The sequence below is a fragment of the Diceros bicornis genome, chromosome 5, assembly GCF_020826845.1.
Source record: "Diceros bicornis minor isolate mBicDic1 chromosome 5, mDicBic1.mat.cur, whole genome shotgun sequence".
Taxonomy (NCBI): Eukaryota; Metazoa; Chordata; class Mammalia; order Perissodactyla; family Rhinocerotidae; genus Diceros; species Diceros bicornis.
Window position 1 is genome coordinate 66,640,085 of NC_080744.1, and position 18,764 is coordinate 66,658,848.

At 38.9% G+C, this 18,764-nt stretch overlaps 1 protein-coding gene across 1 annotated transcript in view; it reads left to right on the top strand.

Moving 5' to 3' along the window:
• Positions 1-4,599: 4,599 nt before the first annotated feature.
• REC114 (REC114 meiotic recombination protein) overlaps positions 4,600-18,764 on the top strand; it is a 75,812-nt gene continuing 61,647 nt past the window's right edge. Inside the window, exon 1 of the mRNA XM_058542032.1 lies at positions 4,600-4,758. Within this exon, the coding sequence (XP_058398015.1) occupies positions 4,600-4,758 (159 nt within the window). The remainder of the gene's footprint in view (positions 4,759-18,764) is intronic.

The following is an 18,764-nucleotide window of genomic DNA, read 5'->3' on the forward strand; positions in this document are numbered from 1 at the left end:
TCATGGAGACACCTCATCTGGCTTGACTGATGCAAACAGGGCTTTTCTGGGAAACCCCACAGCCACCAGCAGTGCCCTGCAGTTCTCAGTCACTCTGCATGGTCCCACAGCTGTTGCTGAGGGACATGGCAGGCAGAGCAAAAGTGCATATTTCTCTATCATCTAGGAGACCAAGGAGACTGAAGCCATCATTTTCTTTGCTGACTTGATATCCTAGAGAGAGGGAATATCTGGAGTCCCTGGTCTGCTTTGAAAGGGATGATCTGGGATTCCAAAATCAGTCCTGCAGCCTGCCTCCAACAATGATGCTCACTACTCATGCAGCCAGCCTCTCTCTGTCATTTATGCCACCTGTAAAATAGAGTTACATAGTAAAAGGATATGGGATCAAAAAATGCTCAGTGAAATAAATGACCGTTTTTTTAACTTGAGGGGCTAGTTTGTTTTCTTTAACTGGTAACAGTCTCTTAAGAGGGGGCTGTATTAGCTCATAGACACCTGTCATTCATTAGTCCTGATCACAAATGCTATTGTTCTGCTGCTGCTGGTCAGCAAGGCATCAGAGGGTCTGCTTTGGATGTGAGAGGGACTTCTCCCTGCTCTTAATGCCTTTTGTACCATCTTCTTGTATGTAACTATATTATAGCTAAATACATGAAGGGAGGACACTGTCTGCTTTATCAGTCACTGTCTTAGTTTGGGTTCTCCCAGAAGCAGACCTTGGGCAAAGATTCAAGTGCAAGTAATTTATTTGAGAGGTGATCCTAGGAAATACTGGTAGAGGAGGGAGACAGGGAAGAGAAGTTAGCTAAAAAAGAATCATTACCAAGCAAGTTACATCATGAGTGACTGGAGCCTGATCCCACAAGAAAACTCTGGGAAACAGGGTAAACCACAAATCTTGGAGTTATCCCACCTAAAGAGTGAGGAAATTGGGATATTTATATGTCAGTTTCCATCAGGCATTGGTTGAGGGCTATTCCTGTGTCACATTAATTGCATATACATATGTAAAAAAATGAACCTTAGTTCCTACTTCATTTCACACAAACAATTTAATGCAAGGAGGATCATATGCCTAGATGTAAAAGTTAGAACCAAAAAGTTTCTAGAAGAAAACATAGGAAAATAGGTGCACAACCTTATGGTATAGGCAAAAATTTCTGGGGCAGGACACAAAAAGCACTAAAAAAAAGCACCTGAAAAATTAATAAATTATAGTTCATTCAGAATTAAATTCTTCTGGTCCTTGAAAAACATAGTCAAGAAAATGAAAAGGCAAGTCATAGAGTGGGAAAAATACTTTCAATATATATATCTGGCAAAAGATTTGAACAGACACTTCATAAAATAAGATACACAATGGCCAGTAAACCATTTGAAATGAGGGTCAACAATATTCATCATCAGAAAAATGCAATTAAAACCAAAATGAGATACTACTATATATCCACCAGAATTGCTAAAACTAAAAAGACTTGACAATGCAAATGTCAGCAAGGACAACTGGAAATCTCATATTTAGCTGGTAGGAGTGCAAAATGGTACAACCACTATGGAAAACTCTTTGGCAGTTTTTTATAGGGTTAAACGTGTATCTCTCTGGAACCCAACAATTCTACTCCTAGGTATATATTGAAGATAAAGGACAGCACACATCTACAAAAACAACTGGTGCAAAAATGCTCATAAGAGCTTAAGACAAACAAACAGAAAACAACGCAAAAGTCCATCAACAGGTGAAGAACAAACAAATAATCATACAATAGAATGCTATTCAGCACTAAACAGGAAAGAACTACTGATATACACAACAACGTGGATAAAGATAAAAGATAAAATTACACTGAGCAAAAGAAGCAGATACAAAACAGTATATTCTATATATATATATATATATTAACTCCAGGAACAGGAAATCTAAGCTATAGTGATTAAAAACCAGACCAATGGTTGCCCTTGGGTGTTGGGGAGTGACTGGAAGGAGGCACTCCTAAGAGAAGTTGGGGCTTTTGGAAATGTTCTATATCTTGTTTTGGATGGTAGTTACATGAATGTATATAAGTGTCAAAACTTGCTTAATTGAACATCTAAGATCTGTATTTTTTATTGTATAAAATAACTTAATAAATATTATAAATTTATCTTTAAAAAAGAAAACACAATGGCCATGAAAAATTTGGAGTAATTTGCTCAGTGTTCTGCCCCCTGCCACCCGCCCCCCCACCCCACAACTAGACTGTAAGCTTCAGGAGGGCAGATGCCACAGCTGTTTTGTTCTTTACTGTATCCCCAGCACCTAGTATAGCGTCTGGGACCTCTTGAATGTTCAAGTCACATTTGTTAATATCATAGGTGTTTAAGAGCTGCTGTGCATTGAGCTGTGGCTTTATCATATCTCCCTTTGCAGACATGATCGGTTCTTGGCAAACGCTGGTGGCCCCAGAAGCTTGAGCACAGGTGCATTGTCTAGGAAGGGAGCTTACAGGTGGGAACCCAGCAGGGCCCTGTGTGTCCTTGGGCACTGACAGGGTCCCAACTGTGAGTACCATCTGCTTCTGTGACGAGTGTTTGACAGCATCCACAGCCCTGGACCTGGAAGGGAGCGCCTCTGAGACCGAATGTCAGGATCCCACTCCCACTCTCCTGCCTATAGGGAGCCCATAGAAAGTCACTTTAACTCTGCAAATAGAAAGCATCCACTTGTGTACTGCTTTGTAATTTACTAAGTATTTCCCCACATATGATCTTATTGTATCCTCCCTATGACCCTGTAAGGTAGATATTTACTAACCCTATTTTACAGAGAAGTTAAGTGACTTCCCCAAGGTCACATAGCTGGTAAGTGGCGGAACTGGGATTCAAACCAAGTTTCTAACCATTTACTACTATATTAAATGCAGTACTGCTGTATCATTTAAGGACCTTCAGAAGCAGTTTCTGAAATCTGACCTCTTCAAGCTCTACTGGAATAATGAAAAGAAAGTAACAAATATCCCTTGCCTTGAATGCAAGTTATTCTATATGTCCCTGAAAGATTAGCCTGCCTGGCCACCATTATGACAGTGTCATTCCCAAATGCAAATTTTCCACACTCCTCACCACCTACCAAGTAAAATTCCCTCTCCTTAGCTGCTGTTTAGCGCTCTTCTGCCCAACTCACCTTTGTGTCCTTCCTCATCTTCCTTAAAAAACCTAGCATTCTGCCCGGTTATGTCACCATCCCAATCTCTGCAACTTTGCTCCTCAACTTGCCCTCCACATGGAATACCAATTTCTTCCATCTTCCCTTGGGAAACTTTTTCTCATCTCTCAAGTTAGGACTGAAATGCCACTGCCATTCCTGTTGCTAGATTTTTACTTCATCTGAATCCTTAGAACACATGGTTTGTACATTTCACATGGCATTAACTGTCAGGTATCATGGGTACCTCTCTTTGTCTTCCTTGTTAGATACTGAGGTCCTAGAAGGTGAAGATGCATGCCTTAGCCATTTCTGTAACCTCTATGGTGACTAACATAGCTACACACTATAGATAATTAATCCATGCTTTGTAGAGTGAATAAATTACCGCGTATCCAACCGTTACCTATGCCTTTAATACTCTTTGACATGCATAGTTTTAAAAATTGATGTATTATAACTCTATTTTATGTGTTCGGTTAACATAGCCTCCATCCATATACATTGCTTCTGATTTGACAGACTGAATGACTACCTAAATTCTTTGTGGGTAGGGTGGACACATGGAGAGACTGTGAAATCCAGAGTTCTACTCTGGCTGTATAACCTCGGACAAATCGCTTCTACTCTCAGGACCTCATTTTGCCTTCATCTCTTCAATGGGGGTAATCTCTGTTTTGCTTCTTTAATTCACCACAAGGTTATTGGGAGGACAAATGAAACAGATGTCGAGGTGCTTTGTTGACTATAAATCACCCAGACCTGTCATTTCGTTGCACCTGCAGTTTAATTGAGGCACACCTTTTATTGCTGGCAGCCCCCCACCCATTTGCTCCTCTCTTTTGGAGAAAACTTGATGGTCTGGAGGGAGTATGTCCAGGGAGCCACAGGATGATGAGGAAATAACCTTATTTCCTGAATAGTAGATGCAAATGGGGCTCTGTTGTGGTGGGTTTGAGGTGGGCAGGGACGTTGTCATCTGAAAGGCTGCCGTTAGGAAGGGAAACACACTTGTCTAGGCAGCCTCGAAAGCCGGCCCAGTCCCAGCGTGTAGAAGTCACAAGCAGTCAGCCAGTTTTCGGAAACGTCTCAATCAGAGCAGCTGGACAATGATATGGGCTGCCTGAGGAGAGGTGAGGGCCCGAAGCCTACAGAGGCTAGACCAACTACCATTTATAAGCGTCACAGCCCCATTTCAAGGTGGAAGTTACTGTCTCCACATTGCCCACCCGGAAAAGAAGGCGCCCAACGTTCAGAGACAGGCCCACAACCCGACCAGACCCCTACAAGAGTCTTCAGGGCCCATCCCTTAGCTTCCGCTTAAGGGGAAGGTGGGCCTTGGGTCACCTCGTTTCCTGATTGGTTAGCTGAGCCGATTGGCAGGTGCCCGCCGGCTGCGCTCCCTGAGGCCCAAGATGGCGGAGGCGGGAAAAGAGCAGGCGGGCCTTGATCTTCCTGGTGGAGGTGCGGCACAGTGGCCTCTGCAGCGGTATGGTCGCTTCATGCCCTCGGGCACTGGGGAGTCGCCTGGGCCTGGCCTGGAACCTGGGACAGCCTCTTCTCCCACGTGGAAGGTGAGGACTGAGGGCAGGAAAGGCCGCGAGGCGCTCATCCCCGCAGGGAGGGAGGGAAGACTGTGGGCAGCCACCACGTAGGGCCCGGGACCCGAATGCCACGCGGACAGGAGGAGGGGACACCAAGGGACTGACAGGAATAATCAGGCGACAGTTATCATAAGAAAAAAATATATTTATATATATTTATATTTATGAAGACCCAGGACGTGTTCAAAATAATTATACAAGGGAGTAATGAACCTTCATATATTCAACAGATATTTATTGAGCATCAATTATGTGTGAGATTTTATTCAGGGTGCTGGGGATATATGAGTGCACAAGATATACAAGATATACACGGTCCCTACCCTCATTTATGTTTTTAGTCTAGTGGAGTATATAGTATTTATCCAAATAACTATATAGTTATGTAAACCAGTTCCACATCCCTTCTGTGGAACGAAGGGTTGAATAGTCCATATCCAAGTTGTCATGCTAGGAACAGTCAAGCACACACAGAACGAGGACTAAATTTGAATCCTAGCTTTGCCACTGGATTTCAATGACCTTGGTTAAGTTACTTATCCTCTCTGTACCTTATTTACCTTATCTTAAAATATAGATAATAATAGTACCTACTTCATCAGATTGTTGCGAAGATTGAATAAGTTAATATATAAAAATCACCTAAAACAGTACCTTGTATAAAGTTATTATTTTTTTGTTCTGGTGGTATGTTTTAACGCCAAGCGTTGCTAGTCATTCAGTTCCTTGTGATCTGGTTTGACTATTGGATGTGGACCCTGAGATTTTGGAATATGCACGTGCATGTGTATGTTGGTGTGGTTTGGGCAGCATTGGGTAGGAGAAGAGTAAAAGAAAGAGAACAAATATTCCAGGTAGACGATGCAACATGTACAAAGGCCCTGCACCTAGAAAAACCTCAGCATGGGTAATGTACGGAGAAAAAGAGTAAGGCTAGTGCTTAGGGAACAAAGGAGCAATAGTATGAGATGAGATTGTTCGGAGAGGTAGGATAATGTTTGTGAACATTATCCTAAAACCAATAGGAATCCACTAAATGGTTCTAAGTAGGAGCATTTTCATCTTTGAAAGATAAGTCTGGTTGAAGTGTGGAGATGGAATTGGAGGGGAACTTGAGTAGATTCAGGAAGATCACTTAGAATGCTATTGCAGTGTGGTAGGCAAGAGATGATAATGACTTGGACCTGAAGGCAGGGAGCAGGGGAGGATGGCAGGAGAGATGGGGAAACGGGACATATTAAAGCTATATTTTGGACTTGGAGATTGATTGGATATGAGTGGTGAGAGTCAAGGACTTCTGGGTTTCTAGTAGGAGCAGCTGAGTAGATGGTTGGGGAATAGGAAACATTGGAGGAGGAATGAAAGATCCAAGACTTCAGTTTTGGACGTATTGAGTTTAAATGTGTTTATGAAGCATCCAGGTGGAGATATTGAATAGGTTGTTGGATATACTGGCCTAGACTCAGAAGAAAGATCTGAGCTGGAGATGTAAATGTATTATCAGCATGAAGGTGTGTCATCAGCATGAAGATGATACTTATAGTTATGAGATTATATGAGATTCTAGATAGTCCAGCATTTGTAGGTCAGGTAGAGGAGACAGAGTCCCTGAAGAAGATTGACAAGAGCCAGAGAGTTGGAAGGCACCCAGGAGAAAGCAGGTCTGTCAAAGCTATGGAAAGTTATTTCAAGAGGGAGAGAATAATTAACTTCGTTGAGTGATGCCACAAAGTGAAGAAAAATGATGACTAAGGGGTGTACATTGGATTTAGCAATATGAAGATCCTTATAGTCTTTACCAAGAGAAGTTTCAGTGAAGTGAAGGGGGTGGAAGCCAGATAGGGGTGGGTTGAAGAGTGACTGGTAGGTGAGGAAACGGAGCTGATGTGCATAGACAGTTCTTCCGAGAGCCTTGGCTGTGAATGTGAGGATGGGGCATAATGAATTGTTCACCAGATTCTAGAATATTAGAGCTAGGGGCACTATGTCTTGAAATCAGTGGATCTAGGAATGTAAAAAATGCATTAAATACCTAGTTTACTCATGGAACCCTGTATCCTGAGAAACTATATAGGTTACAAATGCAAAATGGGGTGAATACAGAGTTAAATTGAAGGATGACTAATCTATAATAGGATCTTATAAAAAACTGGGGGTGTTTGAGGACATATTTAATTTTTGAGACTTCCCAACAGGTTCCTTGATACCTTCTCTTAACACCCTTTAAACCCTTTCTCCTAAGGCATGAGCGTTGGGTGCATTGGCTCAGATGCAGCCGGCTAACTCTTAGATTCTTATCCTGCAACCCAGAGGCCATGGACATTTGACCATTCTAAGGAGTTGACTGTTAATACAATTTTTTTTTCCTTCTCTTTGCAAAGTTCTTCATAATTGCTTATAAGGAACGGCACTTTTCAACAGTTTTCAAATGTTTGGCATGAAGCCACGGCTACAGTGACAAGAGATGAGGTTGGCTTTTGCAGTGCTTTTGAAAACTGAACATTTGTACCTTCCTTTGAATCTGTACCGAACCATCCTACCTGCTGTGATCAGTTTCAGCCTAGGTCGGTCATTTTTTTTTGAAAAACCAAGGAGAAAACAAAATTTGTTCTATTTTATGAGCAGTGTGACTGTTGTGCAATAGTAATAATAAAAGGTGAGCCATCTAAAGAACTGCACTTAAGTCCCATGTGAATTTCTTATTGTAAAAATATGTGGTATGTGCAGTAAAAAATATGTTAGGGAAAGCATAAAAATGTATTATCGTGGAGGATAGAGTCATTCTGATCGTTTTTTCTCCAGGGAACTTTCAAATTCAGCCTTGGTGGAACCTATTTTGAAATTTTTTTTTTCTGAAATCGTGGGGAGAATCTAATCTCCTAGTACTGTTCTATATAGTTGTTTAATAGAGAAGACTTTCATCACAATGGCCACTTGCTAAAGCAAAAATCTCAACTCAAGAGAAAAAATATATAGTACAACAATACTTCTAAGACTTGAAGTCTTAGTTGAGAGATAAGTTCAAGTCTGAGATACAAGTATTATATATAGAATATCTAATATATATCTATATTGATTTGATTTATTTGTCTGAATTGAATTATTCTTATTAAAAGTCACTATCTGGAGATAAATAACCACAATTTGGAAGCAAGTAAACTTTTTGTAACTGTAAAAAAATGTGAAAAAAATCAACGGGTTAGAACTGTGCTACTCAGACTTCAACGTACATAGAAATCACTTGAGGATTTTTTTTTTAACGCGTATTCTGACTCAGTAGGTCTGGTATGTGGGGTGAAAGTCTGTAGTTCTAACAAGCTTCCAGGTGATGCTGATGCTATTGATTCTAGGACCACACTTTGAGAGGTAAGAGTTCAGAAGACCTTAATGAAATGGGCCACCATATAGTAGTAAAATTAATGAAATGAATTTATGGAGTTATGAGGCAAGGCAATCAGATTCATAATGAATATTCAAATATTTTATTAATTGGGTTAATATTTAAACCATCTGTCATTTAAGTGGAATGAGCAAATGAAATACAAACTTGAACTTGATTTTAATTCCTTACATCTGTTAGCCCAGGCTTTCTGAAAAGATTAGCATAATAACAGATTGGTCCATTTTATGTATTTTATGTCTGGATATAATTTAGTCTACTAATTTGAGAATAATTTTGAAAGGTGATGTTAATTGCAGGTTGCTTTTAATTTAAAGTTTTACTATGTTTTTCAGATTGCAAGGATTTCTCAGATGTGCCCTAATTGGTTGAACCTGACAACTTCTTATTTTTTCCTTTCAAAGGGGAAAAAAGTCATCCTCTAATTTTTATAGGAGGAACTTAAAATAATTGCCCTACTTAGAAATTAAGAAATAGAATATGGAGTTTGTACTTGAAATGAACTTTTAAATGTGAATTCAACATAAGGTATACTTTAGGTCTTTTTTTTTTTTTTAAAGGAAGATTAGCCCTGAGCTAACATCTGTTGCCAATCCTCCTCTGTTTTGCTTAGGAAGATTGGCCTCCAGCTAACATCTGTGCCCATCTTCCTCTGCTTTATGTGAGACGCCAGCATAGCAGGGCTTGATAAGTGCGTAGGTCTGCGTCCGGGATCTGAACCTGCGAACCCCCTGCCGCTGAAGCAGAGCGTGTGAACTTAACTGCTACACCACCGGGCTGGCCCCATACTTTGGGTCTTCTTAACTCCTTTTTTTCTTTATACTCCTAGTGCCTACATATTACCTAGCATGTGATAGGTGCTCAGTAAGTGTTTGACCGAGTGTGTAGTAACTTCTCTGAACTCTTCTTATGATAATTACTGATAATTATGACACGATAGCTACTATTTATTGTTTACTTTGGTTTATTTCTTACAGCAGCCCTATGAAGCAAATATTATTATACCCGTTTTATAGATAAGTGAAGTAAAACTCAGGTTCAGTGGCTTGCCCAGGAACACGGAGATAATAAGTGAGAAAAAAGAATTCATACCCTGGTTTTCCTGTCCAAAGCTTGTGGTTTTAACTACTATGCTGTTTGTCTTAGAAATATTAATATTTCATATGGGGACTAGCAGTTCAGTTATATGGGTGAGGAATTTTGAGATTAACACACAGGGTGAGATGATAAAAATGACAGTATTTTTTTTTTTTAAGGATAATTTAAGATTTAGTAAAACCCCAAGAAAATTATTTTTAAAAATAGTAGAATAGTAGTTCTTTGAATGCCTGGTAATTTTTGATTGGATGCCTGATGTTGTGAATTTTGCCCTGTTGGGTGTAGGATACTTTTGTATTCCTATAAATATTCTTGAGCTTTTATTCTGGGCGAAGTTATCTGGAAACAGTTTGATTCTTTCAAGTCTTGCTTTTAAGTTTTGTCAGGTGGGGCCAGAGAAGCATTTGATCTAGAGCTAGTTTTTTCCCACTCCTGAGGCAAAACTCTTCAGAGTACTTTGCCCAATACCCTGAAAATTATGAGTTTTTCCACTCTGGCTGATGAGAACAGGCCCTCTTCCCTGCCCTGTATGAGCTCTCGGGATTGTTCCCTTAAATCCTTTCAGGTGGTTCTTTGCCCAGCCTCCAGTAGTTTGCTCACACATATATGCTGAAGATTTGAGGAGAAGTCTCTGCAGGAGTTGGGAGTTGTCCGGTTTTTTAGTTGTTTCAGGCAGTTATTTTAGTTGTTTAGTTGGTCCAGTTTTTCATTGTTTTAGAGGTAAATTCAGTCCCTGCTACTTTATGTTGGCTAGGAGTGGAAGTCCGTAGTGGGTCATTTGATTCTGTTCCACTTTGTTTTTTTCCACTTCAGTTCATCAATTCAACAAAATATTATTAAATTATCTACTGGGTACTTGGCATTCAGTTAGGTACTGGAGAGACTATGGAATTGTCCTTGTATTTCAGCACAGTCTTAAAATATTGGGGCACTTGAGCCCAGGATTAGAAGAATAGGTGGGGCCTGATCCCTAGAGCAGTGTTTCTCAAGGTGTCGTGGGCAGACTGTGGACACTCTCTTGGGGTGCTTGTTGAAAATGCAGATTCATGGTTGCTGCACTAGACCTAATGAATCAAATCTCTGGGAGGACTCTTTAGGTTTGTCTATGTGTTGTAATCCATCCTCATGCCCCAATTCTGAGGGAAAGGTGGAGAAGGGGACAACTGACAAAGTAATACTGATACTTTATAGTGCTTTGCAATTTATAAAGTATTTTCACATCTTCCCATTTGATTCTCACAACTCTTTAGCTCTTATTACCATTTTATAGACAAGAAGCTGAGGCCTGGCTAGGTTAAATAGCTTGCCAAAGGAAGTGAAAGAACTGATTTGAAAACTCAGGTCTTCCTCAGGCCAGCCCTCATTCTGCTGTACACTGCTAACTTCCTACATTGGTATCTTCTTTTATGAAGATGTAGGGGTATCATCAAGATTTATTATTCTTTCATGCGCCTTGCTTTTTTTGAAGAGTTAACAGGTTGTATTTTGTATTAGTTAGGACTAAGATTGGCTCTGAGGGACAGAAAATGCAAAATAACAGTGAATTAAATAAGACGAAAGTTTATTCTCCACATAAAAATACAGGGCTGGGATGACACTCTGCAGTGTCAGGAACTGAGGATCCTTCTGTTTTGTTCCTCTGCCGTGCATGGCCGTCGTCTCTTAGTCCAAGGTAGAATTGATATTCTAGATGGTTTAGTGGAGGCAGGGATGAAGAAGTAGCTAAAGTATACATAACTGTTCTTAAGGAAAGAAATTTTCTCATAAGGAAATTTTCCATAAGTTGCCACGTGACACTTCCTCCTAAGCAAAATGGCCAGAATTTAGACCTATGGCCATCCTAACTGCATAGACAGCTGGCATATGTAGTCTGTATTCCATGAGATCATGTGTCCAGCTAAAAATGAGAGATTCTATTCCCATGTAAGATGGAAAATGGGTATTGTAGAACAACTAGAAGTCTGCCACACACTTCTTTCTTCTGAATCTGGAGACTGCTAAGAAATGAAGGCTTATCTTGGAGTTCCTAGTTGGAACTCAAAAGGCATTTTTTTTTTTTAAAGATTTTATTTATTTATTTTTTCCCTCCAAAGCCCCAGTAGATAGTTGTATGTCATAGCTGCACATCCTTCTAGATGCTGTATGTGGGACACGGCCTCAGCATGGCCAGAGAAGCGGTGCGTCGGTGCGCGCCCGGGATCCGAACCCGGGCGCCAGCAGCGGAGTTCACGCACTTAACCGCTAAGCCACGGGGCCGGCCCCAAAAGGCATTTTCTAATAACAGTTTTTATGGTTGTTGCTATTGTTATTTAGTGCATAATTACTGTATGTCAGTACCTAGAAGAGTGCTTGGCAGATGCCCCCAAAATATTTATTGAATAAATGAATCAAGGCCAGACATTCTGTTAAGCATCTAATCTGATGTAATATCATTTAGTCTTTCTGATGATCCTATAAGGTAGTTATTATTTTTATTTTATAGATGAGAAAATTAAGTATACCTCCAAGTGGCAAAGCTAGGATTTGATCCTAGGTCTATCTGATTCCAGATAATATCTTTTATAAAGTAGTAGTCATTAGTGTTGTTCACAAAATATACTAAGATTGCATATCCTGGGCCTCTTCAAGTTAAGTGTGTCATGTGACTGGTTTTGGCCAGTGAAGTGTAAGCAGAACTGACCTGTGTCATGGGCAGAAGCTTTAAGAGCCAGTGCATGATTCTCATCTTCTTTCCTGTTGCTACAGTGTTGCAGATATCGGCTGGTGTGTCAGCTTAGGTCCAACAGTGAGAATGGTAGGCAGTGTGAGGTAGAATGCGAAGACAGGTAGAGTGAGGATGGATAGGTAGTGTGAGTGAGAAATAAACCTTTGCTTTTGGAGGTTGTTAATTTCTACAGCATACTCTAGCCTACACCTATCTGCCTAATAGATATGGAAATAATTTTTATAATTTTAGTTATGTTTAATTGAATTGTATGTCACATACATTGTAGATTGCTTAGGCTTTTGAGGAGAACCTTCTAACTGATGTTCTAAATTTTTTTTCTATTACAAAATCATTACTTGTTCGAAAGCATCAGTTTATAAATACATATTTCCAATTTGGAATCAGTCTTTGTTCTCTTTCAATAAACAAAAGCTTGTGTAACAGACATAATTTTCATAAAGGCCATAGCTTGTTTGCATAACATAATTTAAGGTGGAATTTATCTGGACAAATATAGTGAAGTTTTTTTTTTCAGCTTAGTGGTTGAAGAAGTCTAAGAAGTTAGTTTAAAATGAGGCTCAAGAGTATTAACATTCATTCATGTTTAGGATTTGTTCCCCACCTACCATGTGCCCCACCTACTACTGTGCAGGGCTGTTTAAAGATGATTAAGGCATCACCACTGAAAGAGCTAGCCAAACAAGCTGAAGGACCTGCTCATTTGGAATATAGGGTGCTTTTCTCCTCGCAAATGACTACATGGCAGCTGAGAAACAAATTAAGGTGTTTCTTTAACTCAGATTTACAAATACGGTTTGGATATTGGAACTGTTATGAGCTTAAATGAGCCTTGTTTATGAATGAATAGATGATAGTGCCTATGAAGATAGCAAAGGCGAGTGTGCAAGTTGCAGGGACCTAGGAGAGATGTGCCAATGGGAGGTACGACTTTCTGGTATACTTGGTGATTTTTATAGGATTTATTAGTTTGGAAAATTTCTAAAGGATTTTTTAAACATAGTATTGGAGATATGTTCTAGGACTATGTTTTATGGAAAGAACAGTAACCAGAGGGACCTTGATTGGTAATTTCAAAGACATGTAGATCTTATTCCTCTGTTGCATGGAAGATGTTTTGAGTAAATATGTTCTGCTTATGGCTGCTAATCAAGGTGATCAAGTTAACTCTCGTAGTTAGGTTTAAAGGGACTGGATAGTTTCGTGATCATTATTCTTAGCGATATATGGTAAAAGAAGAGGAATCACATCTCATGCTTTGATGCATGAGATAATTTTTTAGTTTCCAAAGAAGGAAATTCCTCAGGTATATATGGTTACTTTTTTTTTTTTGTCTAATTGTTATGCTCTTGTAATTGTGTTTATTATTGTTATTGTTAACATTTTTCATTTCTGTGAAACAGCAAAAACAAAATACTGAATTTTACAGTTTGGTAATGGGTATGTAGCAGGACCACTTTCATTAGCGTAATATACTCTACAAGTTTGTTGAAATAATCTATGAGGCTCTTTAGCTATCGAGAGTCAGTGGGGAGGCAACTGATAGCCTACTTAGCAATTTTGCACATTTTCCATATTTTGTAATGCATAAATCAGCAGTTTGGGCCAGTATATAGAGCTGTGACACTTTCTGAGGGGTCTTAAAAGCAGAAAACAAAACCCTTAATCAAGTACATAATTTAATTTGTCACATCTGAAGAGTAACACTGTTTTAGCCTTTCATGTAGATATAATTTAAGGTAAGTACATTTGAAATACTTTTCTATATTTTCATTTGACTTTTTTCTATTTAATTTTAGATTAGTATTATAGTACAGTCTTGCACAAATACATACATAGGAAATATGAGAAGACTCTCTGATTTAACCAGTGTATAAGCTCTGTCTGAAAAGCCAGCTTGTGATAGGCAGGCTCTATATCTCAGTCTGTGCTACTGTGTGGATGGCAAAATACCACAACAGACAGAGGTCGAGTTAATGTAAATCTTTTTTTCCCCAGTATGATTGACATATAACATTGTTTAAGTTTAAAATGTATAACATAATGATTTGATATATGTACACATTGCAAAATGGTTACCACAGGAAATTTAGTTAACATCCGTCACCTCACATAGTTACAAATTTTTTTCCTTGTGATGAGAGCTTTTAAGATCTACTCTCTTGGCAACTTTCAAATATACAATACAGTATTGTTAAACTCTAGTCATCATGTTGTACATTACATTTCTGGAACTTATTTATCTCATAACTGGAAGTTTGTACCTTTTGACTACCTTCACCCATTTTGCCCATCTCCTGTCTCTGGTAACCACTCTGTTTCTATGAGTTTGGTTTTTTTAGAGTCCACATATAAGTGAGATCATACAGTATTTGTCTTTCTCTGTCTGACTTGTTTCACTTAGCATAATGCCCTCAAGTTTCATCCATGTTGTTGCAAATGGTAGGATTTCCTTCTTTGCTATGGCTGAATAGTATTCTTGTGTGTGCATGTATACATACCACATTTTCTTTATCCATTCATCTGTCAGTGGACACCTAGGTTGTTTCCATGTCTTAGCTCTTGTAAATAATGCTGCAAAGAACACGGGGGTACAGATAACTCTTCGAAATAGTGATTGCATTTCCTTTGTATATATACCCAGAAGTGGAATTGCTGGATCATATGATAATTCTATTTTAAATTTTTTGAGGAACCCCCATACAGTTTTCCATAGTGGATGTACCGTATTACATTCCCACCAATAGTGTACAAGGGTTCCCTTTTCTCCACATCCTCAACACTTGTTCTCGCTTGTCTTTTTGATAATAGCGATTCCAACGGGTGTGAGGTGATAGCTCATTGTGGTTTTTATTTGCATTTCCCTGATGATTAGTGATTTGAGCACCTTTCCATGTACCTGTTGGCCATCTGTATGTCTTCTTTGGAAGAATGTCCTTTCAGGTCTTTTGCCCATTTTTTAAATTGGATTATTTGCTTTTTTGCTATTGATTGTATGAGTTCCTTATATATTTTGGATATTAACCTTTTGTCAGATGTTTGGTTTGCAAATATTTTCTCTCATTGCCTTTTCATTTTGTTGATCATTTCTTTTGCTGTGTAGAAGCTTTTTAGTTTGAGGTAGTCCCACCTGTTTGTTTTTGCTTTTGCTTGTGCTTTAGGTGTCATATCCAAAAAATAATTCCAAGACCAATGTCAAGGAGGTTTTTCCCTATGTTTCCTTCTAGGAGTTTCATGTCTGACATTTAAGTCTTTAATCCATTTTGAGCTATTTTTTATGAGTGGGTGTAAGGTAGGGGTCTGGTTTCACAAGATTTTGCATGTGAATATCCAGTTTTCCCAGCACCATTTATTGAAGAGACTGTCTTTTTTTCCGTTGAGTGTTCTTGGCTCCCTTGTCAAATTTTAGTTGACCATATATGCATGGGTTTATTTCTGGGTTCTCTATTCTGTTTTATTGGTCTGTGTCTGTTTTTGTCAGTACAACAATACTGTTTTGATGATATAAATCTTGAGTCACATTTAGGTTAGCAACCTGAATGAAGGGAAGATGTGAATGTGATATGTTCTCTCTGACACTTTAAAATTCCTGTCTTTTTCTGTGATGACTTGGTCATTAGAGAGAACATTTTTCTTTGAGCTTTTCATATTGTGCTATGTGAACGTTCAGTAAAATGCTCAATTATCACTCCTTAAAAATATTTCCTAGGGCTGGCCTGGTGGTGTAGTGGTTAAGTTTGCACGCTCCACTTTGGCGGCCCGGAGTTCGTGGGTTCAGATCCTGGGTGGGGACCTATGTACTGCTCATGAAGCCATGCTGTGGCAGGTGTCCCACATATAACATAGAGGAAGATGGGCACAGATGTTAGCTCAGGGACAATTTTCTTCAAGCAAAGAGGAAGATTGGCAACAGATGTTAGCTCAGGGCTAATCTTTCTCACCAAAAAATTGGTATATATATTTCCCAACAGCCAGAATTAAGTAATTTTTTTCCCTCAGATGCCTGGATTATATTAGGCATTATGATACTTGGAATCTCTCTGTAGAGTTAGGACATTACTTGTAGTATCCTTGTCTTTTGTAGTAAGCTGAATGCCTTCCTTAACCTTGCTTCTATCTAGTCAACAAAGAAAATGGAAGCCTTTTGTAAAACTTTTTATTATAAAGAATTTCAAGCATAATAGAAGGTAGACAGAATAGTATGGTAAACCCACATGTGTGTATCATCCAGCTCCAACAATTATCAACTCATGGCCAGTCTGGTTTCCTCTATTCCCTATCCCTGTCCGTTGTGTTATTTTGAAGCAAATCTCAGACATCATACCATTTCATCAGTAATTATTTCAGTTCAGATCTCTAAAAGATAAGGACTTCTAAAAACATAATCATAATATCATTTTTACCCTAAAGAACAATTCCTTAATATTATTAAATAGTGCTCAAATTTCTAATAGTTTCATAAGTGTCATAATTCTTTTAAACAGGACCATACATTGTGATTGGTATATCTTAATCTTTAGGTTTCCCCTCCATATGTTTCTCTGATCCCACCTCTCTCCCTTCCTTGCAATTTATTTGTTGAAGTAACTGAGTTCTATGGAGTTTCTGACAGTACAGATTTTGCTGACTGTGTGTCTGTGGTGCAGTTAATGTAATCCTTTATGCTCTGTATTACTTGTGAATTGATAGTTGAATCTAGAGGCTTCAACAAGTTCAGGTTTTTTTGTTTTTTGTTTTTTTTGCAAGAGTACTTATTAGGTGGTTTGGTTTTCTTCTCGTTGGAAGTTATGTAATGCCTATTTATCTCTCTCTTTGTGATGCTGCAGCTATTGATGCACAAGGCCTAGAGCTATTAATTAATTAGGAGTTGCAAAATGTTGATATTCTAATTTTATCTTTTTTTCTTAATTTATTATCTGGAATATTTTTGTAATGAGAAACTTCCTCATGTCTATTACAGTTTACCCAGTGGTTGGTTTGTGTAGGAGAGGTAGGATAAATGCATGATTCTTTCCCTTCCTTTACCACTTAAAAAAGGGAGTTAGTTCTCTAGAATCCTCCAGTGTTGGAGAGTTACTTTTTTTTTTTTTTGACTGAAACCTTTTAAGATCTTCCTCTCTCTTTTCAATTCAGAAATTTTATCAGGATGCATCTAGTTGTTGACTTTTTTCCGCCATCAGTGCCTGGAACTTGAACCATCTTCTGTCGCGTGTCTTTCTGCAGTTATGGGATATTTCTTCTATTATTTGTGTAATCATTGCCTTTCCTCCATCTGTTTTTCCCCCTCCACTTTAGCTCCTGACGTTAACATTTATTCTCCTGGCTCTGAATCTTTGCTCCATATTATTTTGTCTTGTACTACACATGATTTCTTCCTCTTTGTAGCTTTGCTCTGTATTTGTGAATATTTCTCCAACTTGATCTTTCGGACCACTAATTTGGTCTCAACAGTGTCCATCCAATTGTTCGGTTAAGCTATTGAATTTTTATATTTAAAAACATGTTTTTAGCTCCAAGACTCTCCTTAAGTGTTTTTAGTAATAATAATAATAATTTTTTGGTTCAAGCTGTTGTTGCTCTCCTCCAGCAGTTTTGTTCCGCTAGGAGCCACCCGTTCTGGGTTTTCTGTTTGTTCTTCATCGCTTTAGCCCATTGGGTCTGTAGTTATTTTCCTTTATCTAACTTATGCCTCTTTTTACCCTTGGCGCTGAAGTCCAACAGTGGACACATACCTTAAGTGGTGAGTGTTGGGAGGAACATGAGTCTCAGCCCTCTGGGCCTTCTGTAGAGGAGTAAGAAGGACTCAGCTAAGTAAGTTGTCCAGCTCCAGTGTGACTCCTTGGAGGCTGGGAGTCCAGTAGCAATTTCAGAATCGCAGCCTAGTGCTCTGGGAGCTCCACCAATTTCTACGGCTCTCTCCCCAGAACTGTAGCGTTTCTATTTTTGCCCTGGGGCTCCTGGCTCAGGCTAGGGCCTCCTTTCTCCAATAGGGGGAAAACATACCAGCTCTTTTTATCTGGCTCCTGAGACCTCAACCCACCCTCCTTGCCCACTTGGATACTGATTTTAATAACTGCTCAAGGAAAGGTAATTGGTATTTGGATTGGATTTGGGAAGGGAATACTGCAGGGATGCAATCAAACTACCATTTTTCCTGAATCCGTTGGAGGTCTTAAATTGGACATTTTCAAACTGTATGAGCATGCTATAAAGGACCTTTTTAGATGAAAGATTGCAACAAATATCTGAAAAATAGTAAGTGTGGAATTCTTGGATATCTGGTTAACCCTCTCATGCCTTCAAGTCTTTGCTCGAGCCTCACCTTCTCAGCAATGCCTACCATGACCACCCTATTCATATTGTAACTTTCATGCCCTGTCTTTACACTCTCATTCTGCTTACCCTGCTTTATTTTTCCCTAGCTCCTAGCACTTTTCTGATATACTAGATAATTTACCTAGATGTTCAAGGCACACTGCTGAATGTAATGACACCAGAATGGATCATTTTTAAACACCTTCCTCTCCTCCCCAAAATGATGAAATTATTTTCACAAAAATTTCATCAAGTATTCATTTATTAGGCAGACAGTGAAAATTCCTTTGAGCTTCATTATTATAATCATGCCAGTAAAATAAATAAGAAAAAAGAAATACACAATATAGTAGAAGGCGGGAAAAAAGCACAACTATTTAGCCAATTGTTTTTATATCTAGATACCTGTTTGAACTTTGATTCTTTGGTTCAGACTAA